Raw genomic sequence first — 22,341 nt, 5'->3', positions numbered from 1 at the left:
AGTCTTACAAATGGATACAAAACATGCGTGAAAACGTGCTGGCCTGACACAAGATTCTAAATTAAGAAAAAGATCCAAGACACATCTATACACCGTACATCACTAGTCCCAGTAGTGGGGCATTGGAGCCACTCCTCGCTCCTTAAATAAAAAATCATAGACTCTCAAGGATGTGTGGGAGAAGCCAAGGTGGAAAGTCCTTTGCTTATATAATGAGGGGGTATATATAGCCAAAGGGGTATAACTGACCCTTGTGACTCTTCGACTTCCCTCATGATTGTTTGACTTTTTATGAATTTTCGACTTTACATGACTCTTTGACTTCATATGTGGGTCTCTTAGACTTCCACTTTACATTACATTGATTACAACAAGTATGGCCCATAGTAGTGATGTTGCAGAGACAACTCATGATACAACTCGACTATGGTGTCTGTGTCGACCTGTTGTACTGCTAAGTGATGATATGCTCTCGGTGTAACATGTCTTCACCTCCACATGGAAGAATGTGTGGGGTCTTCGATGGTCTTGGCCTTTGCTTGATTGTGCATGTGAATGTATCCCTTTCGCTCACTTGCTCGGTGTGCTTCATGTGTTCGTTCGAACGCGAGCAAGTCTTCTAGCATGCACCTCTTCTCCATCTTGTTTATTGTCACGCCGTGTTTCATCGATGTACCTGTTCCTATAATCACTCATGACGAGACTACATCAAATCAAAAAATCTCCTAGTCTACCATGATGCATTGTTTTCAATTTCGGTGCAGGTGACTGAGAGAGGGACAAGGCATTGATACTGCGGAGATCACAGCATAGGTCAGGATGCGAGGCTCTGAAGAACTGTTAGGAAAAACTGCGCAGATGTCATTGGGAGAAAGATTTTGGCAATCTGGGACAACAGTGATAGCTGCTAGGCAAAACCCAGCTAGGAGGCAGAATTGCTCAGTTTCTAGGAGGAAGGCCAGGCGGGATGTCAAGGAGCTGTTGGGCCAATCTGTGCAATTTTCCAGGGGAGCTCTGGGCAGGTCATCTAGCTCGGATCTACACAATTTCTCTGGGGAAGACAGTGCTGGAAGCAGAAAGCAATGACAAAAAAATCTGCGTAGTTTTCCAAAGAAGCACAAGGTCAGGTTGCGGGAGCTGTTGGTAAAAATTGCGCAATTCTGGGAGACAGTTTGAGCCCCGACATTTCTACACAATTTCTGAGCTGGTTGCAAAGCGAGAAAGAAGGGAAGGACAGGATAGCTCTGTGCAATTCTTGGGCTTGTTGTAGAGCGAGGAAGAGGGGCAGGATAGGACAACTCTGCGCAATTCCTGGGTTGGTTGCGGAGTGGGGAGAAGGGCTGGCAGGATAGCTCTACGTAATTCCTAAGATCAATATAGCCCTGGGTCACAACTCAAGTTCTTTCTTCAGTTGACCAGCAGGAGGCTTGATGGGAGGTCTTACGGGAAGTGCAGATTGGATAAGCTTCTTATGAAACTTCTGCACAGTGCTGGGAATCACTCAGCTGGCTAATTTCCAGAATTTCACAGAGCAAGCTTCTCAAAGGACAACCTGAAGCTCTACGCAGTTTTGGGCAGCATTGCAAGGTCACTGAGATTGGGTTTGGTTGACGGAGGGTTGTCCGTTCGACAGATTTTTAGGAAAATTGATTGAGTGTGAAAGCAAGTATACTTGTGCATACATGACAATGTGATCACACACTTAGCACGACATGACGACAAGACGCCTCAAACCAAAAAGACAACATTTTTTCAGTGAAACTAACTGAAGGGTTAAGAGCGACAAGTGTGACACTTGAGATATGTTTTCGAAAGATCGTGACAACACTTGCACGACAATGTTTACACCTTCGTGTGTGAGTGTGACCGATGTCGACAGAGTGAAAAAAACTCATGCACATAAAGACAAACCTTCGAAATTACCATAACTAGGTCGCAAGCATGACATAGTAATTGACAGGCCAAAGACAACAGTTGGTCAAACAAGCGAAGATGAAGTAAGACATGTAGAGGAAACACATGAAATGAATTTGTGCTTGCAAACATGCACGTTATCAAAAACATCATGATATGACAATGACAAGGAGTCCTTTAAGCTATACTAAGAGATGTACTTCAAAAGATATTCTTTACTTACCATACTTACCCTCGAGATGCTAGACACTACTACAAGATGGGGCCTTGGAGGACACCTCTGTGTAGTTTCTGAATGTAGAGCAACTAGTCTACTCTGCACATTTCTAGAGAGAAATTTTGGCTGCCTAACTACTCTGCACATTTCTGGAGAGCAGTGTTGGCTGCACGACTACTCTGCGCATTTTTGGAGAGTAGAGTTGGATGCCTAACTGCTCTGCTTCTTTATGGAGAGTAGTGTTGGCTGCCTATCGGCTCTACGCATTTCTAGAGAGTAGTATTGGTTGCATGACTGCTCTACGTATTTCTGGATAGAAATGCTAGTTGGGCAACTGAGGGACAACACTACACAGTTTTTGAAGATAGCGGGTTCCAACTGGGGAAGGAGATTGGAGGAAACCACTGCGCAATTTTGGATGCCAAGAGAGGCTGGGGTTTTTGTGCATTGTGCAGTTCCAATAGGCAAGGAAAAAAGGTTTGAGGGTTGTAGAAGTAAAGTGTGTAGTTTTAGAAAACTGGATGAGGCTAGGTTTCTTGGGAAAGTGGGCTAAGTGTGAGATCAATGGGATTGATGTAAACAGTGATAGAACTTGATTATGATCATACACGAACACTTAGTGATACAACGTAAACCATCAAGAACATAAAAGGCATAATCTTCTTGATGCAACAACCTTTGTGACAAGAGTGCATGTAGTGAGTGTGAACCATGTCTATGTAATGAGAACATCCATATGCACAATATTTCCCCTTGAAGCAGAAAAACATTCCATTTGCATCACAAACAATAATACAGATGCCCAAATATGACACATACTGCATAAATATGAGAACGAGAACAAATCTTAAAATCAAGGAGGAGGCTTGAGATCATCCGCTTACCAACAAGTGACCAAGGAATGATCAATCACGGGATCCAAGGTAGGCTCCGAAATTTGCATGCGAGCCAAAATTTTGGAGGGTGGTTGTAGCCACTGCAACAGTAGGAAAAACTAAATCTTCCGAAAAAGAAAGGAAAATCCTGGAAGCAGAATTTGGTATAAAGGAAAGTGACATGCAACAACAAGCTGTGTCACAGCCTGTTAAAAATTCAATAGAGAAGTCAACCACAAATCTAAGAGTTAATGAGAAAGACTTTGGGAAGAAAATAGAAATTGGAGAATTTGTGCATATGGATGAAGAAGATGCAACAAAGATTGCAGAGAGAGAAGTTGAAGCCTTTGTGTATGCAACAGAAAAAGAGCATATAAATGTTTGAGAACTCCATTGTAACGTGGATCGTGAAGATGATGATGACCACTTTGTGTTAGAGGTTGAAACATTTAAGTTTGAGAATGACAAAGAGAGTTTTTCATATGAAGTAATGGTTTGTACAACTAAGAGTGCATCTCTCATGAATTCAAAAACAATTGAAGAATTTGGTGCAGTTGAAATTGTTAATAAGTACATGCATGATCAAATATCCCAGCATAGAATGGATGAAAATTATGTTGATGAGATTTGTGGTGTCCTTTTTTAAATATGGATTGATAGTGGCAATATGGAAGGTGTCATTTTTTTATGAAGAATTAAAGGTTGAAGTTGCCACTGTAGCAGGAAGTTATGAAGCAAAAGTTGGAACTTCTAATGAGGCAATGCGTATTCTAGAAGAAAATGTTGGAACTCCTTATGAATTGATGTTTAATCTAGCAACAACTGACAATCAAGAAAAGAATGAAGTGATTCAAGAGTTTTTTATGAGAATATCCAATAACTGACGATCAAGAAAATGATGAAGTGATTCAAAAGTTTTTGATGAGAATATCCAATAAATGCATAACAGTGGAAGATAGTCTCAATGCAGTTGAAGAGGTTGAGAAGAAAAAGGAAGAGAAGACAGAGGTAGAGAAGAAAAAAGAACTAGAGAAAGCTCTTGTTGCAGAGCATAATGAAGATGTTTTTAACATTGATTTTGAGTGTGCAGATAAACATGATAGCAATCCAATTATAATTATAGCTAAAAGAGAAAATGAAGAAAAAATTGTAGGAAAGGACATGGAATTTTTTGAAGATGAAGAAGAAAGCATTGAATAACCTTTCAGCAATGGAATAAAAAAGAGATCAAATACTACTATCAAGAAATATGGTAGAAAGAAGATCAGAAGTGCAAGAAGCAGAGCGAAGTTCACAATTTGAAGATGAAGAGTTGTGGTAGCAGCCCATGAGTGAACGAATATTTGAAGAGGAAGTTGTAGAAGACATACTCAGAAGCTTAAATTGTTTTTTAGAACAAATAGAAGAGAAGCCAAAGAAAACTTGCGAAAGCAACAAATGAGAAATATGGAGCTTACAACAAGAAAATGCAACCAAGAATGAAGTAGTTTAGAAGGTATAGAATTTGGAAGATACAAAAAAGAAAATCCAACATTTTAAAAGTTTTGAGTCACTGTAAGCTTAGCTGAGACTTAGACCAACATACATGTTTAAGTTATGATTGAATCAATTTTTTATTGTACACTTAGCATCAATAGTTCAATAGTTGAGTCACGATTAAGTTAAGGTTGAGGTTGTAAGTGAGGAGGAGTGTTAGAAATAGTAATTACTCACATATGTATGCAATGCATAAAGAGATGAGTTAAGTTAAAAAAAACAAGTAGAGTCTAATATTAGAAGTTAAGTCAAGTTTGAGTTTGCATGACCTAAAATCTGCGTGAATCTATTTAATAAGTTTAGTGTTTATATACCTATGATTGGGACATTGTGAAAGACAAAAAGAGAAGAAAAATTATGAATAAAAGTTTTTAACATGTAAAAGCAACTTATGTATCTGGTTTATCTCTCCTCTAACCAACAAAATTTACTCATAATATTTGTGAATTAACAAAATATAGAATATGCTGATTTATCTCTAGCTCTGACCAACAAAATTTACTCATAATATTTGTGAAATAACCAAATATAAAATACATTGACATTGAAACTTTTGCACTCATCACCCTACATCAATAGTTATTTCCCATCAATTCTTAAACAATTTCACTATGCATAGATAGAGAAGGCAAATGACGAAGCAAATTCGTCACTGTCCTTTAGCGTTTGAGCTGCTACGCAATAAATACATAGATGACGTTCCGTCTGATTTTTCTTCTCCCGTCGAAACTGTTGAGCCAGCTTAGGGAAAGGAAGCGCTCCTTTTATATTCAGAAGATGGCCCACCTTCATCTTCACTTTCTAGCCACAAGTCGGGAAAGGAAGCGCTCCTTTTATATTAAGAAGATGGCCCACCTTCACCTTCACTCTCTGGCCACAAGTCGAAACCCCATTTGTAGCACTCTAGGTTTGCGCGGGACCCACTTTCATTATCAAGATCTTCCATCATTGTCTGGGCCAATGTGTCGCACTCCTCTCTTAAATCAAGTTCAACTCTCCGCAGCCACCGGGGGTCGATACGCTGTCTTTGCCAACTGCCAAGAGTTTGATAAAACATTTTTGAGAAAGTCCAATTACTAAACAGAGTTTGATAAATTTATTTTCACCCGCCTCCACTTCAAAGCAAACCAACATGGACATTTCTTCGTTCTTAAACATTCATAATCTTTTATATAAAGGAAAGCATTTGCATATAAAAATTTCTAAACATCACTATTGTTAACATTAAAGTGTAAACATACTCACCTCCAAAATGCAAATTTCGACGGATCAATTTCCCAACAGCAGATGATGGAGTATCTCAGTATAACTACTATTGCTCCACACTTCATCCGTCTCCACAGCTCAGCCTTTTGATTAAACTGCTTAGAATATTGGGCCAATCTAAACATCTCCTCTAAAACAAACAGCCACTCAATTCGGTCGGAAGGAACAGTTTCAAATCGCTCCAAAAGATCCGCAACCGCAAGAAGACCTGCAACAGCCCACTCTGCCTCTCCTATATCCTTCACCAGACTCTTAACGACGGTGTGGAGTGCATCTTCTTCAGAGTGACGAGAAATGACATCTTTCTGAAAAGCATAAAAGAAAATTTTAGATTCAATATTTGGCACAGGAGCTCCTACAATGAATTTCATGTTCCAACCAAAAAAATAATCAACGGTTGTCAAATGATGGAGAGGTTTAATACGCACAACCCAATCCTCGTTTTGTCCCTCCGACAGGAAATTCTTTAACCTACACAAGCCTCTTGAAGTCGGCCAAGTCACCCTTGGCGGTGACCTCTTTTTCCCCTCCTATGAGAAATAAGAGATGCAAAATATGATTAGGTTAATAAAAAAAAGGAAATGATTCAGAAAATTAAGGATAGATGATGCCAAAGAAAGCAATCCACCTTGTTGAATTTGCAAAGCTGATAAAGTTCCACTCCCCATAGCTCAGATATGTAGTCTCTCAAGGCATCGAAATAGACATCCGCATTTTGTTGCTCAACGGCTGAAGCGGACGCTGTTTGCATTTTCCTAATAAGGCTGCTGTCCTCATCATGCATTTCTTTTCCTCCCTCCTTCAACATTGAGTTTATCAATCGCTGTACTTTATCTCTCCTATCGGGTTGGTAGAAAATCGAGTAGATATCCTCTCCTTTTAAAGCTCCAACCATTTTCCCCACCTCGTTGAAGAAGGTAAAGGATCCGTGCGATCCAGGCTTAAATAGAAGAGAATGTAAAATAGTTTTCAGTTCACACAATTGCTTGTCACTTTGGTCCATTCCATTCATTTCTTCTTCCAAATGGTGAAGACGCATTATAAATCTCACAGTTTCATGCCTTGATAAATTTAACAAAGACGTCCCTTCCATCTCAGTTGTATTTTCCAAGGGATGATAATATTCTTTGGAGGTATTTTCCAAGGGAAACCGTCTCAGTTCATGGCAAAAATGAATAAAGTGAATGCTGTCCCTGAACTGCTCCATTGCACTCGATGTAAAACATCTAATCCCACGTGGTAGATCCCAGCCAAAGAAGGATCTAAACAGTGTCACATCAGGCCCGCTATGCAAGCATATAAATTTTCCTTGAAGCATTAGGCTTTTCACCTGGTCAGAAACAACAACAAAAGCAAAAATACGATTCAAAATCAATGATCAGTCATTTATTAATCATTATTTTCCCTTCCATTTACATTTATATCATGATGGCAATATATATAATAATAAAACAAACAAAATTATTTACCTGGACGGAGACACTTTCCAAGTGGTTGAAAAGGAACTCCAAAGTCGACATATTCTTTAGTTGTTGCCATTCATTTTTTCTTACTTCTTCAATTTTTCCCAACGTAGTAAGAGGAGCGTTTACTCCCCATCTCACCTGATATGATTCACTTTCTAAATAGTTAAAAAAAACCTTAAACACCTCTCCCCTATCCCTCATATCCCCCGGGGATATAGGTGGTCTATAAATAGTGATTCTCCCGTTTGGATCTATGATCCAATTTATAGTTGGATACCATTTTTCACATTCATTACCCTCTTCCCATCCAGTGCACTGTTTATCCAAAAAGTACTGGACTTCCCTTGTTATTGTCGTCCATGGATTTTGGAGGACAAGCCAAGGAACTTCTCTTGAAAACTGCTTATATACATCGAATACATAAGATAACTTTGTTGGCTGCAGAAGAGGAATTGAAATAATTTCAAAATTAAGTCTCTCTTTCTCCAGAAGGTACATCTCCTTCAAAGACGGAAGACGAATGTCATTAGAAAATGAGTGGGGAGGTCTCATTTCTAAAAGAATAGTTTTGCCTTCCAATTTGTCGACTCCACAAGTAGCTTTCACTTCGGAGTTTGCTGTTGGATCCTATAATGGGCAAGCCAAAACGAGCAGAACAATGTAAACGAGGCAAGGAAAAATTGTAATTTAACTACTATTAGTTGGTAAATATTAATAAATATCAAAACAAATTTCAATGCCCAAAACAATTGTAAAAATTAATTAAATTTTAAATTATTATTATTAATTATAAAAATAATTAATTTACCTATTAAATTTAAATAGGTAATAAAATTTTTAATTATTTAAATTCACCAATTTCTTAAAATATTATGGCATAATATATAGCTTACTAATATCACATATTTCAAAATTTAACTCAGGTTTATATGTCATATATCAATATGATTGTGTTTTTAATTAATAAATTCAATTAAAAAAAAATTATAATAATTCGTACTGAATTAAAATTCTAAAATTACAATTAAATAGTTATTAATTTTTATTATACATCTCATAATTATTAATAATAAAATTAAAATTCTAAAATTACAATTTAAAAAATAATAATTAAATTAAAATTCTAAATTACAATTAGAAAATAAACGTTTTGATTAATAACAAAATCTGCCCTACAAAGTTTTCAGTTCGATGCTACAATGATGACGGCAACAAAATAAGTGAGAGCAATGAGTTAAATAATGTTGAAAACTGTAAAATGGAGTAAAAATTTGGTTTAGTGAGATAGACATGACGTGATTAGAATTGGTAATCAAAATTAACTCAACTGGATTGTAAGTTCGGGACATCACACGCCCATTGGATGTTCCTAACCTACATGCATACATTAATGGAGATAATGATGTTTAAAGGCATTCATACCTGTTGTACTGATGACTCATTCTTTTGAAACACGGGAGTCGTTTCATCCCCTCCAGCTGCAAACAATTCTGTTAACAACTCTATATTACTACTCTCTTCATCCCTTTCTGCTTCAAGCTGCTTCAACCGTAGGTATCTCTTACAGTTACTCACCACAAATTCCCTCGTTTCACTTTCTGTCAAAAGTCTCCAACAAGGGCGATATTCATCCCCCACCTGCATCCTCGTATCAATCTGAAGATATCCATACCAATAATTTGGTGCTAAACCTAATGTCAAGTGCACTTTTTCAAGCATCTGGGTGGCACGAGTTGTCGGCACATCGACAACAAATATATTATCCTTCACTTTGGTGGGCAAGTAATCAAAATTTGGACCAATATAAATTACTCTGATCTGCATTTCATCTATCATCTCTTCAACGATGGACCCCTCCAAGAGATCCCACATGACAAGGATGAGGGTGTTTGGTGGAAGTTGAGATAGATGGAATTGCTCTCCTCGTCTATTAGTAAGCAGGACATCAAGTTCCAATAAAAGACTCTTTTCTATGTTCTCCTTTTGAACCCTGGAAATTGACAAATCCTGAAAGAAAAATGTGAAGTTGTTATGGTCCATATTTATTATAAAAGTTAACATAGTGCATGCGCTAACAATGTTGGTATCAATAAATACTGATGGGTGGTATCATCACCTGCCCTGAAATAACTGTAAAGGACCATAATCCACCTCCATCTCTCTCAATTTCTGCCCACCTGTCCACCAACTGTTTGCTTCCCTCGATGTGCACAATTTGTAATCTGTTCATCTTTACCACGTCGTCCATAGATTTTCCTTCTAGCTCGCTGCACTCACTCAAATCTAGATTTTGCAAGGAGGAGAGGCAGTGGAAGTTACTGCATAGCTCTCTAAGGTTGGAGCAACCTCGAAGATCCAACGCCTCCAAATTTTTGAGTTGACCAAAACTTTCCGGAAGCTTCTGTAGTGACTCACAGCCTTTGAAGCTCAGCACTTTTAGACTTGCTAATTGACCAAACCGATCTGGAAGCTTCCCTAGGCTCCAACAACCCTCAAATGAAAGATGTGTGATAAAAGAGAGGTTGCAAAGCCCATCGGGTAGTTCAGTTAGAGTCGAACACCATGACACATCCAAGATCCGCAATAGCTTCAACTCTCCAATGCCTTCAGGAATACTTTCTAGTTTATTACAATAGTTTAAATTTAATTCAACAAGGCGTGTTAAGTTTCCTACGCAGGGAGGAAGATTTAATAGGCTTTTGCAACCTGACAAATTCAATAATGTCAATGATGAAAGTTTCTCGGCACTGTCTGGAAGTGCCTCTACATATTTGCAATCATTCAGATCGAGTTCTCGCAGAGAACTCAAGGATTCGAAATCAACCGGCAACTCAGTCAAACTGAAACAACGGTCCATTTTCAATATCCTTAAAGACTGAAGCTTTGAAATTGAATCCGGCAGCTTCGTGATAGATCTGCAGTTTGAAAGATCGAGTTCTCGCAGAGAACTCAAGGATCCGAAATCAACCGGCAACTCAGTCAAACTGAAACAACTGTCCATTTTCAATATCCTTAAAGACTGGAGCTCTGAAATTGAATCCGGCAGCTTCGTGATAAATGTGCAGCCTGAAAGAGATAGCTCATGCAACCCTTTTAGTTGATCTCCCAGTTTTTTTGGCAGATTTTTCAAACTTGAAAAGTTGAGCAATCGTAGTATTCTCAAATGTTCAAGTTGTTGAAGATCATTGGAATTGATTTGAAACGCATCGGAAAGTGATGTTCCATCAAATTCCATGTGCCTCAAGCTTGAAGGCATCTGCAAGTTATGCAACTGATACGTCACAATCGTATGATTCATTAAAACTAGTAAAACAATTTCTTACGTAGATTCAATTTTTCAGGAAAAATGAATGGGGAAATAGCATCACTTGCCTTAGATAGCTTCAACTCATGCTTGGGTTCATAACTGAGGTACCTCAATTTCGTGAACTTTGACAAATCATGAAACGGAAGCTGCAGAGCTTTCGCTTCAAAAAATACCAACTCCTTGAATGTTTCCCTGCACTCGCCCTCCACATTTGCCAGATCTCCAAGTCGAAGAACTCTCAATGATTTAGACATTAAGTCGAGTGTTGCTGCAGATATTTGCAAAGCATCTGTATTGTCACTTAACCAAATGCCTTTAATCCCTTCAGCACCCTGCATCCCATTATAAAAATATAATTAAATTAAAATAAAAACGGAGACTGTATAAACAAACATGTATATCCGTTCATAGATTTGTTACCTCCTCTTCGAGGAACTGCGTGAGTTTGCTTGCACTGGTGAATGCCAACCTCACTTCCTTTCCTTCTGAGTTTTCCTTTGACTTTTGGCGAGCAAGTGTTAAGATGACGTCGTGTACACTCGCAACGTCATTTGTGGCTTTAGTAACAAGAGCTCTGCTTTCTAACATTTTCAGTTTTTTCTTTCCCACAATGTGTTCCACTGCCTCCCAATCCCATCCTTTAAAATATGAGCATATGTCTAAAAATGGATCTATACAATCATGGGGAAGAGCATCATAGGCAAAGGCATAGCGCATCTCCTTATAATCATCACTCGTCCATTTATTTTTCTGTAGCATCAGTGTATTTTTCTGTAGCATCAGTGTATCATAAGCTTTCTTTTTATCTTCGGCCATACCTATGAATCCTGCCGTTAGTCTTAACATGAGGGGAATTCCGCCACATGTTTGTATGATGTCTTTGAATTGACTATCATTTATTCCATCCTCTATTTGCTTCTTTAAAATCGTCAATGCTGCTTTAAACTGAATTTCGCGCATCTTATAGATTTTGGGCTTTGTACACTGCCTTGGGCATGAATTCTTCACATCCTCGTTACGTGTAGTAAGCAGGAGTCTCACCTTCTTTGCCGTAGTCATGTCCATTGGCAAAAGCTCTTTAAGCTTAGCTCCCTCCAAAACATTGTCAATATAAATAAATGCTTGCACTTGCTTTAATCTTCTTTGCAGCTCTAGCTGTCCATCCTGGTGGGTTTTAATCTTTGAAATAGTGTCTCCAGGTTCCATCAAATCTTCTAGTATCTCTTTTTGCAGATTTACTGTAACACTATCTTCACGCATCCGAACCTTGGAATATTTAAAATCCACAAGTTTTGAAACGACCGTATCTTTTGAAACCACCGCATCTGCGAGGGTGGTCTTGCCCATCCCTCCGAAACCATGGAGGATAACCGTGACCGCATTCTGATCACTTTCAATTTCCAAACGGCTAACAACCTCTTCAATTGACTTATCGATTCCAACTGTTACAACAATATTCAACACCGGATCCATATTTAAAGTTATTAATAATAAAATAAAACTCACAATAACTATAAAATTCAATATAATTTATTTTGAAAATATATTTACCAGCGTGGTCAGGATATATTCTGGACACAGGGGGATTCCTCTTAGACTCGATGGCAGCTAAAGCAAGCTCAGTGTTAGTTGAAGTCCTCTTAGACTCTTCGGCGATGGCAGCTAAAACACGCTGAGTGTTAGTTGAATTCCTCATAGACTCTTCGGCGATGGCAGCTAAAACACGCTCAATGGCACTTAAATTACGAATACCGATATCCACACTAATTTTCAAATACATGCTATTTAGCTTCTGTGTAATGCCACTCAGATCGGCTTTGTCTTTGGACGCTAACAGGAACCTGCAATCAAGCGATGAAATTAAATGAAAAACACTTCTTTCCTATATTTGGGTATACCCATGAGCTTTGTGTGCATTTGACTATGACAACAGCCCTGATCTTTATATAGCGCGTGGTAAATAAGATTGGTTACCACAAAATGTTGAGTATTTACCTTTTCCAGCCCGAATGGCTAAGCTGAGTACAGCACGTTATTGCGCCTTCAACAACTAATGTTGTTGCTTCTTCGATTACATTGAACGTTCCCTTGGGGCTTTCATTCAATTCTTTGACAACACTGGCAAGCCGACTCATTTCTTTGATAAGACCCCAACACCCGTCTTTGTTATCGGAAAGATCGTGAAATGTTTCCAAAGTATAAGCTACCACAAGCAGTCCTGCAGTAACAACGCTTGCCTGTCCTATATCCTTAAGGATGGTTGTAACAGGTCCAGATATAACATCTTTCTGAATACCATAGAAAAGAAGAGAAATTTTCATATTTCAAATAATCATATTCGACTTTCAGTTTCAGTTGCAAGTGATGAAATTATCAATGAGGACGAATACACACCAATTTAGAAGCAAAATCTAATCCTTTTGACAGTAACTCCGTGAAGTTCTTCAAGTCGGTTCCAATTGACAATATGGCATTCAATTTCTTTAAGCCTTCAGGCCAACGGAAATTGCTGTGATTCGATGCTTTTTTATTTTGAAGCATTTCCTATAAAAAATGAAATATATTCATATCAGATATTATCATACAATAATTATAATACCATATAAGAATATAATTCACAATCTAATTATAATATAATTCGTCCTTTTTCTCAGATGGAAAGGAGAGATTGTGATCCACCTCCTCTCTCAATTTCAAAAGCTTAGATATGTGATCCACAAGTTCATCGAGATCAACATCCATTTCTTTCCCGTCGTCGGGTTGACCAATATGTTTTATGCTGTGAATGACATCTGATTTAGTTGCACCAGTGGAAGAGGAAGATGATGGAGCTTCTGAAACATTAGGATTGACATCCACGTGTTCTCCTTCGGATTTCACTGGAAGATTAGAAGATCCAGAGGATGAAGGTTCATCGCACTGGGTTGCTCCTGAAACATTGGGATGGGCATTCACGTCTTCTCCCTCAGATTTCCGTGGAATATTCTGAGATTTGGAGAGTGGAGCTTTAGCGCACTGATGGGTTCTTGAAACATCGGGATTGGGATCGACATGTTGTTCTATCTCATCTTTCCTTGGAGTTACAACATTAGAAGATCCAGGGATTGGAGCTTCACTGCGCTTGGGAGGTCCTGGAAGAGTTTCTGCACAATCACAAGTAGCATCAGTATTGTCATTTGCAGAACCATGTGCTGATGGCCGTCAAATGTAGAAGCCGACGGGTCTTGTGTGAAACTGACTGCATTATTATTAATAATATCCAGAAACATAAATAAAAGCATTGTACCTATTGTATTATGCTAAAAAACCATTGTACCTGTTGTATTATCAATTGCAGAAGGCGAGCTCCGAGGACCTGCTGAAGCGGGATGATCTTGTCCATCTTCATCTTCATCTTTCCTTGGAGTTACAACATTAAAAGATCCAGGGATTGGAGCTTCACTGCGCTTGGGAGGTCCTGGAAGTGTTTCTGCACAATCACAATCGCCAGCAGCATCAGTATTATCATTTGCAGAACCATGTGCTGATGGCCGTCAAATGTAGAAGCCGAAGGGTCTAGTGTGAAACATAGGGGGGAAGCAGACGGTCGCAATGGCTCTTAGTCTGACCTGCGTCGGCCAAACCACCAGAGACTCCGCAAGCAAGAAGCTGGAACATGCACGAACTGCATCGGCTATTTTCGGTGTGCCAAGAGCAGGGTTTTTTTGTTTTCTGCAGAAGACAGGGTTTACAAGAAGAAAGGATCTGCGCTATTGGCCAGATCTGTTGAATACGGTGCTTCATCAGGCGGAGAAGACAACTGTAAATGCCTCCGAGATCACGCTCTGTGAAGACGCTGTCTCTAGCAAACACGGAGCCCTCAGGACGAAAAATCGCCGATCCTGCCACAGGTATGAAGAAATAATCCAATTTTTTGCATATCAAAACGCAGATCTGTATTATTATGTTGCCGTCCCTGACATCCACCGGTTCAAACATCGGCCATTGAGCCCCGATCGGGCAACATATCCACAGATCCGCGGCAATGAGCATAGATCGAGTCTCGGGCTCGTAGATCCAGACATTCTAATGGAAGAACGACCCGATTTATGGTCAGATCCGGAAGCTCGCTCACCGAACAGAAGTGAGTATAAGGTGCAGAGCAGAGTCACAGGGATAGATCGGCCAAGATCTGGAACCCTGGTAAGCAATCACAGTTTCCAAGCATTTGTAAAAAGCCCGGTTGGAAAAGACACGGACCTTCTCGAGAAGGAAATCTCCAGAATCGAAGGAAACAAGAATGCAGTTCTGGAGAAGGAAATCTCCAGAATCGAAGGAAACAAGAATGCAGAACGGGAGAAGACAGCCAGGGTGCTGACAGATCGGGAGGCTATTATCGCCAGTTCAAAATCTGCCGGGATAGAATCCAATCGTTTTCAAATCCTCGTCAGAACGCCCATGGGATCTACAATCCTGATTTGGACTCATGTTACAGATAGGGTTATAGATCTGAAAAAAACATAGCTAACCAGATTGGCTATCCGGCAGGCGAGCAAAACTTAGTAACAGGGGGCAGATCGCTACAGAATCACAGATTCTTCAAGGAGTACAACATCAAATCAGGGTCTACAATCATTCTCCGCAGCTACAAGCAAAACAACAGCAGGAGGCAGTGGGTCCAAATAGAATCACAACCTAGCTCAGCGCGAGCAAAACAGAAGTGAAGGAGCGTCCTACAAGAATATATTACAAAGTGGGAAAGCTCCTCCGACAGCGCCAAAGCAGGCCGGAGCAGAACCAAGCCCATACATAGTGGAACAAATGCAGCACACACCAGAACTAACAATTGATATAGCAGAAGCAAAGAAAGAATGCGACAGCTATGGGAAGCAAGCTGCCGTTTTAATGTGTTCTGGCCCAAACCCTTGGATCTGTTTCATTGGATATTCACAAATTGGTCTCTGGACTATGAGATCCACCTCTGTTCAAAAGGATTTTTCATAGTAAAATTTCAGTCACCAAAAATCAAAGAACTCGTGTTTCAGCAAGGACTGTGGTTTTGGGGCTCTTCGGGTCTCTTTATTACCCCATGGTTCCCGGAGTTCGACGCAAACACTTTTGTTGTATCTCGGATGCTTGTATAGATATGTCTTCATAACCTCCCTATCCATCTCTAGGACCAAAAGATATTTGCATGCATAGGCAACTCCATAGGCAGATTCATCAAAATGGATACACAAAGAATTGAATAAAGAATTTTTACTTTTGCTCGCATATGTGTGGAAGTAGACCTAAGTAAAGGTTTACCAGGAAACATTAAACTGAAACACAAAGACCGCAGCTGGTTGCAATTGATTATGAAAATATAGCGTTTAGGTGCAGAATATGTCGACAAACTGGACATCTGCAAAATGCATGTCTAGAATACAAAAAGAACAGCCGCAAAAAGAAGAAAACAGGTAATCAACAAAAGGATGGATATTCCCCTATACAAATCAGATGAGGAGAAGAACCAGTCCAAAATGAAAGCAACCAACCAGAAACTCAAAAGACACCCCACAAGAGCCTATGGAATCACAATCGGGAAAGAACTAAAATTCAATGGAAATCAGTGGAACCAAAAGGCAGCGCTCTCCAAACGCCTCTGATTCAAACAAGAAAAATCCTCGACCTGGCGAAGAACATCCACTTCAACTTGTTCCCATAATTCCATCCCAAGGAGAATGGCAAAAAGTTGAGAAGAAAAAGGGGAGAAAGACATGATTTCTCCCAATTCTCTTCTTTGTTCTCGCCGAGGTCTTTTCTCATAATTCTTGTTTTTTATTTTTTTAAGCTCTCCAACCGGACGGCACTGGCCTGAGCATTCCTCATATGAGGAGGCTGTGTATCTGTTTCAGTGGGTTTCCTTACATGTTTAGTTGGAAGGGACTAAGTCCTTACATGTTTAGTTGGACTGGACTAAGTTTCCACATCCAGCTAGCTCTATAATCCGCAAATTATAGAGCCAATAGAATGCTGCTGCGTAAATTAACTTTTTATCTTAGTAATAAAAAGTTAGAAAAAAAATAAAATTTCTAGAAACATAAATAAAAACATTGTACCTATTGTATTATGCTAATAAAAAAACATTGTACCTGTTGTATTATCAACTGCAGAAGGCGAGCACCGAGGACCTGCTGAAGCGGGATGATCTTGTCCATCTTCATCATCTTCATCTTTCCTTGGAGTTACAACATTAGAAGATCCAGGGATTGGAGCTTCACTGCGCTTGGGAGGTCCTGGAAGAGTTTCTGCACAATCACAAGCAGCATCAGTATTATCATTTGCAGAACCATGTGCTGATGGCCGTCAAATGTAGAAGCCGAAGGGTCTTGTGTGAAATTGACTGCATTATTATTAATAATATCCAGAAACATAAATAAAAACATTGTAGCTATTGTATTATGCTATAAAAACATTGTACCTGTTGTATTAACAATTGCAGAAGGCGAGCTCCGAGGACCTGCTGAAGCGGGATGATCTTGTCCTTCTTCATCTGATGCACATGAAGAAAAGCAGCAGAAGCGGTTGCAACAAGAGCGTTTGGTTCCGGCCATTTCTCTCCTTGAACACACAGAAATGAAATGATGGTAAAACCAGAGTCCTGTGCTTGGCTCTCCTTGAAAAATGATAAGCTTGGCACTCCTTGAAAAATGATAACAGAATACTTAATGTTAATATGATGTTACAATAACACGCTAATATGAGCGAAGGGGGCATGAGTTGTAAAGTTATAACAACTATCACAAAGGAAAATCCATGGAATCTGGCAATGACTTGTGGTCAATTAGTGCGTTCATGTCTCAAACCAACTATGAATTATTAATATTATATTTGTTTTTAAACTATAGTGAATGGACACTGAGAGAGGAAAAGTTGAGATTTTTTTTTTTATATAGATGATGAGATTTTTATTTTTAAATTGATGAGGAGGTGTCTATTCTTTAAATCTTATCCTAATGGGCCCAGGTGAGAATAGTTGAGGAGTATCTACTCTTCAAACCTAATACAATGATAAAAACATGTGTCTAATGAGGATTTAAATTGAATCGTGTAAATAATGGATGAGAATTTATCTTTAATCGAGGAGTAAATAGGTTTTTCTAATAATAATAATTCATTCAGATTTATATTATATACATTGCGAGGAAGATATTGCATATTATATACATTGCGAGGAAGATATTGCAGTAAGTGAATGAATAAAGTTTTTGTTGTAATAAAGAGTATAAGACTATTAAACTTAATTTTTTATATTGTTTTTTAATAATTTTATAAAAATTATTAATAATGATAAATCATATTCATAATTAAAAATATTTTAAAGTTTATATTTAAATTTAGTTAATAATCATACAAAAATTTTATATTTATACTAAATTTTTTATGACTTTTATATATTAAAGAAAAATATCTTTTATATATTTATATAGTTAGGTGTAATATAGATTTATATATAAGTTGTAGTTTTTAGGGTTTTTATCATTAAACACTTTGTTAATGGGAGGTTATGGGGTCAATTTATTTATGCTTTGTCAATAAGTAATCAAGATGTGATTTTTTGAGGTGGATCTAGGGAGACATCTCCATAGCATAGCACCATCATCCAATATACATTAACCACACTAAAAAAAAATAAGTTGTAAATTATATATTCATCTTATCATATAAATTAGAATGATGATAATTATATTAATAATTATCCTATTTCATAACTTTATGTTGAAATTTATATAAAATATAAATAGTATTATAAAGATTTAGTATAGATTCTTTTTAACTTCAAATGTATTAAGTGAGGAATCAAATTACTTGAGGTGCAAATCTTATCTCAAGTTTTATCTTAAAAACGATGTTTGTATTTTGAGAAATTTAATCTCTTTAAACATTGGATAGATTCAAAATAAAAATAAACTTATATTAGTTAATAATCAACCAACCAAAATAATAACTTGTGACATTAAGATTTCCCTCCTAATTTTTTCATAATTATAAAAATTTTATAATCCATCTTCAATAAATTATAATAGCTATGAAATCAATATAGCCATTAGTTATCAAGATTTTCATATAACAACCTTTTAAATACTTTAACTTCAAGTGAGATTTTAATAAGAAACTTTATACATTACAAGATTTTCATTAAGATATTTTGTGGGTTTACTAATTTTATTAAGCATGTGATTGAATTTGGAAAGCTCATTTAAATGGCCTATTTTATAGAGATTCAAGACATCATTTGACTTTTGCATTTGTCTATTAAAGCATTAGCATATGTTTGAAACAAATAATATTTTGTAGTATAACATAACATTGCTTTTGCTTGGTTAAGAGCTTTCCTTTCTCAAACATAAGGAAAGAGATTAACAACCCAAGACCTAAAGGGATTTAGAAGAAGTGAAATCTTTCTCTCTTATGGACCACTACCGAGTCTTTCTAAGTGGTATGGTTTTCCTTGAATAATAATGATGAGTTAGCCTACATCATAAATAGCAACCAATTTTGATAACTAAGTAATAATAGGTTTTCCCACTGTATAAATTAAAAAAAAGTTTTAAACAAGTAAAGGGAACTTTTAAATATGTATTAATTGTAAAGGTGGAGGTAAAGTTAAAATAAGTGGTTTGCAAGCATAGTAATACAGAGGATAATTCGAGGGGATTGTTTGTAAAATGTAATTATAAAATGGTATCTTGCATCTATTGAATATCAATGGTAATGGTTGTCATGAAATTCATACCTCCATTAAAATATGTTTTAAGGAATGAAAGGCATAACCTACAATCTACATTGTTGGATCATTGTGTAAAATGAAATAGTTAGTAAGCACCCTTAGTTCAACTTATGTCCAAGAGACAATATTGGGATCAAAGCTATTATCGAAAGGCTTTACAAAGGCCATGAATGTGATGTTCTCCATCTTAGCTACTTTTATGTGATGAGGCTCACATTGTAGAAGGATGTTTCAAAATACAAGGTATGGTTTTAGAGTTAAGGTGAGCAATGCTACATGCAATTATCTTCTTGTTATTGGTTCGATATTTTTAGTAACGATGCTTAATGAAAGGGATCTAGGTGAGCCACTTAGAGACATCACTCTCAAGTGAAAGACATAAGCCTGATTACTAGATAATATAACTATAGAAGCATTGTGTCCACCACATAAAAGGAACATAAGGAATTTATTATTGAAACTAAAATTTATGGAGGTCACAACATATTCATTCCTACTCACAACCTACTTAATCATGTTCATTACTCTTATGTCCCTTCTGTCCAAAATAATAGCTAGTGCACAGGAGAAGGAAATTCAAGGAACCAGAAGAAGGCTATTGTCAATAATGGGCAATGCCACAATGTTATGTGGCAGGTCATTAGTCAATAAGACTTCAGTGTAGGCATTCAACAAAATAATGTCACGTGCATTATTGTGACAAGTAATGGGCTTAAGTTCATCACAAACATTACTACATTTCTACTATAATAATGTCACAAATGATAAGTTATTTGGTTGAGGATAAGTACATGACACCATGATGATTTTATCCTATGTTTTGGGCTAACTCCTTTGGAATATTTCCAACATCAAAAATAAATTCAAAGAAATGCCACAGATTTTTCAAAGGTGAGCAAAAATAATTACCTACAACTTATGTTTATGAAATCTACATATGCATAGAACTCTGTTAATGCTCATTTTATTTGTGGTTGGTGCTTTTTGTTGTTTTTATATTCATGAAAAGTATTATTTGCTACACACGACTCATCAAGACATAAAAGAATAATAATAATAATAATAATATGTATGTGCCTTATGTGAAACACCAAACCTTTGCATGAAGTAGATGTAGGATTTTGAGTTTAACAGTGATCCTCATTGATGTAGTGTATGATTCCCCTAGGAATATGAGTGATGACAACTAATGCGAAAAGGATGTGTAGTAGATAGAGCATTTTCCATTTTGACAACTTTGAGGTAGTTAGCTTTAGGGCTCAAGAGTTAGTGCATACTTAATAGGTTCCCATGTTCTAATTGTTACTTAGGAAACTTGTGTTAGTTTTTATTGTTTTGGTAACATCAGACAGGTGTTCTAGTCTTGAGTTGTGTCTAGGTGACTAAGGAACATGAGATCTCCAAAACCCAATAAAGGTTTCACGAGATAAGCTTGCAAAATGCCTTAATTAAATTAATTAGCCATCATTTAAATATTTCCTATGTCTAACTTAGGAAAAGTGGTTAATTAAAGGGAATTAATTAAGGAGATCGACTTATGCTCTAGAAACTTCCAAAAAATGACTTGGATCAAGTCTATGATGATCATAGTCATTGATGAAGATATAATCGTGGTTGTTGAAGCTCCAATAAGAGATTATAAGAGCAAGGTTATGGGATGTAGACAGACACATAGGGGAGTGAGTTACCTTGGGAGATTGATCTATCCAATTGTTGTGATTCAGCAAGGAAGTAAGTTCGATCTAGAAGGAGAGCATCAGTGATTAAGGGAGCAAAAAAGGAAAATTGTGGAGAGTTTCCTAGCAGTTTCTAATGTTGAAGAGGCAGGAAAGGGGAGGTTGAAATCATCTGCAGAGAAAGCCATCCAAGAAATGTGAAATAGTTAGTCCAATTGAGTGAGTTGCAAGGAAGGGTTTGTTTCAGTAGCTGCAGGCTAGAAAGATCATTTGAGAGGTAAAGAGAATTTTTCTAGAGGTAGAGGGAGGCTAGATGACCAAGTTGGTGACAAATCTAGGGTCGTACAACTTCGTAAGCCAATAGTGCGAGCAAAGATAGATGAGTTAACCTCCAGGTTGAAGAATGTTTGCAGCTACACCTCTAGATGGAGGAGTGTAGTGCTTCAGAGTTGCAGGATCGGAAAAGGTCTAGTAGAGAAGAAACAATGAGATTTGTAGATCAGTTCCAGTTGTTGTAGTAGGACCATCACCCTTGTTATGGGGGCACACAATATTCAATAGTAGGAGATTTCAACAATCACAATTAGATCTTGAGGGATAGTGGATAGCTGGTTGTAGTCAGATATTAGAGAGGCACAGAGATAGTTTGGTGCAATCAGATAATTAGTAGATAGAGCAAAACTAGTTGCAATCAAAAACTCAAGGGACAAGTGAAAAATCCAGTTGTAGGGACAATATATTACTTCTCAGCTGTAGTATTTGCATTAGTAGCAACAATATGAGATCATATGCAAAGCAGGAAGTGTTGGCAGTAGTGTGGGGGGGCACAATTTAGTGTCTACAACAATGAATATGCAGAGTGGTTCAACTATAAAGGTTAGTAGGTGAATTAGAGTATGCAAAGTATCTTGGTGGACATTGGAAATTTGTTTTTTAGCCTACAGGTGTTCTAGTCTTGAGTTGCGTCTAAAAGGCTAAAAAACACAAAATCTCCAAACCCAAAAAAGGTTTTACGATATAAGCTTGTGAAACACCTTAATTAAATTAATTAGCCATCATTTAAATATTTCCCAAGTCTAACTTAGGAAAAGTGGTTAATTAAAGGGAATTAATTAAGGAGACGTTAGAGACTTTCAGAAAATGACTTCGATTAAGTCTAAGATGGTGTTAACTATCAATGAATATTTAATCGTGGTTGTTGAAGCTCTAATGACTAATTATAAGAACAATTCGATTGGATGGAGAGAGAAATAAGAGAGGAGAAAGTTACCTTGGCAGTTTGAGTTATCCAGTTGCCATGATTCAACAAGGAAGTATGTTTTAGCCAAAAGG

The 22,341-nt window shown here is 37.5% G+C and overlaps 1 protein-coding gene across 4 annotated transcripts; it reads right to left on the bottom strand.

The window, feature by feature from the left end:
• Nucleotides 1-5,077: 5,077 nt before the first annotated feature.
• LOC149199119 (uncharacterized) lies at nt 5,078-17,328 on the bottom strand. Of its 4 annotated transcripts, XR_016253753.1 has the most exons (16): nt 17,024-17,328; nt 16,695-16,850; nt 13,898-14,050; nt 13,261-13,724; nt 12,976-13,125; nt 12,577-12,869; nt 12,133-12,422; nt 11,002-12,023; nt 10,647-10,913; nt 9,391-10,530; nt 8,697-9,281; nt 7,278-7,901; nt 6,437-7,138; nt 6,237-6,338; nt 5,398-6,113; nt 5,078-5,328 (listed from the first exon to the last, which is right to left on the bottom strand). XR_016253753.1 is itself a non-coding variant. In XM_089402302.1 (15 exons), exons 1-15 carry the CDS (start codon nt 17,154-17,156, stop codon nt 5,784-5,786), a joined length of 6,411 nt encoding a protein of 2,136 aa, XP_089258428.1. In that variant the 5' UTR covers nt 17,157-17,328; the 3' UTR covers nt 5,078-5,783. The 4 variants fall into 4 exon arrangements, 3 of the variants coding, with proteins under 3 accessions (XP_089258428.1, XP_089258429.1, XP_089258430.1); XM_089402302.1 differs by having other exon boundaries at nt 5,078-6,113; XM_089402303.1 differs by having other exon boundaries at nt 5,078-6,113; nt 17,063-17,328.
• Between the last annotated feature and the right edge of the window lie 5,013 nt (nt 17,329-22,341).

This window comes from Pinus tabuliformis, chromosome 2_1 (assembly GCF_031772625.1).
Source record: "Pinus tabuliformis cultivar Carrire ecotype Pingquan chromosome 2_1, CPIR1, whole genome shotgun sequence".
NCBI classification, from domain to species: domain Eukaryota; kingdom Viridiplantae; phylum Streptophyta; class Pinopsida; order Pinales; family Pinaceae; genus Pinus; species Pinus tabuliformis.
The sequence above is the reverse complement of the archived record's forward strand: the minus strand, read 5'-3'. Positions and strand labels throughout refer to the sequence as shown.

Bases quoted from the DNA above. Each gene is read 5' to 3' on its own strand.
- LOC149199119 (XM_089402302.1), bottom strand. From the start codon at position 17,156: ATGGCCGGAACCAAACGCTCTTGTTGCAACCGCTTCTGCTGCTTTTCT. The intron at 9,282-9,390 runs GTGATGATACCA...TTTTTCTTTCAG, and splicing joins TTACAGTTATTTCAGGGCAG to GATTTGTCAATTTCCAGGGT. The intron at 6,339-6,436 runs GTGGATTGCTTT...TATTTCTCATAG, and splicing joins AGCTTTGCAAATTCAACAAG to GAGGGGAAAAAGAGGTCACC.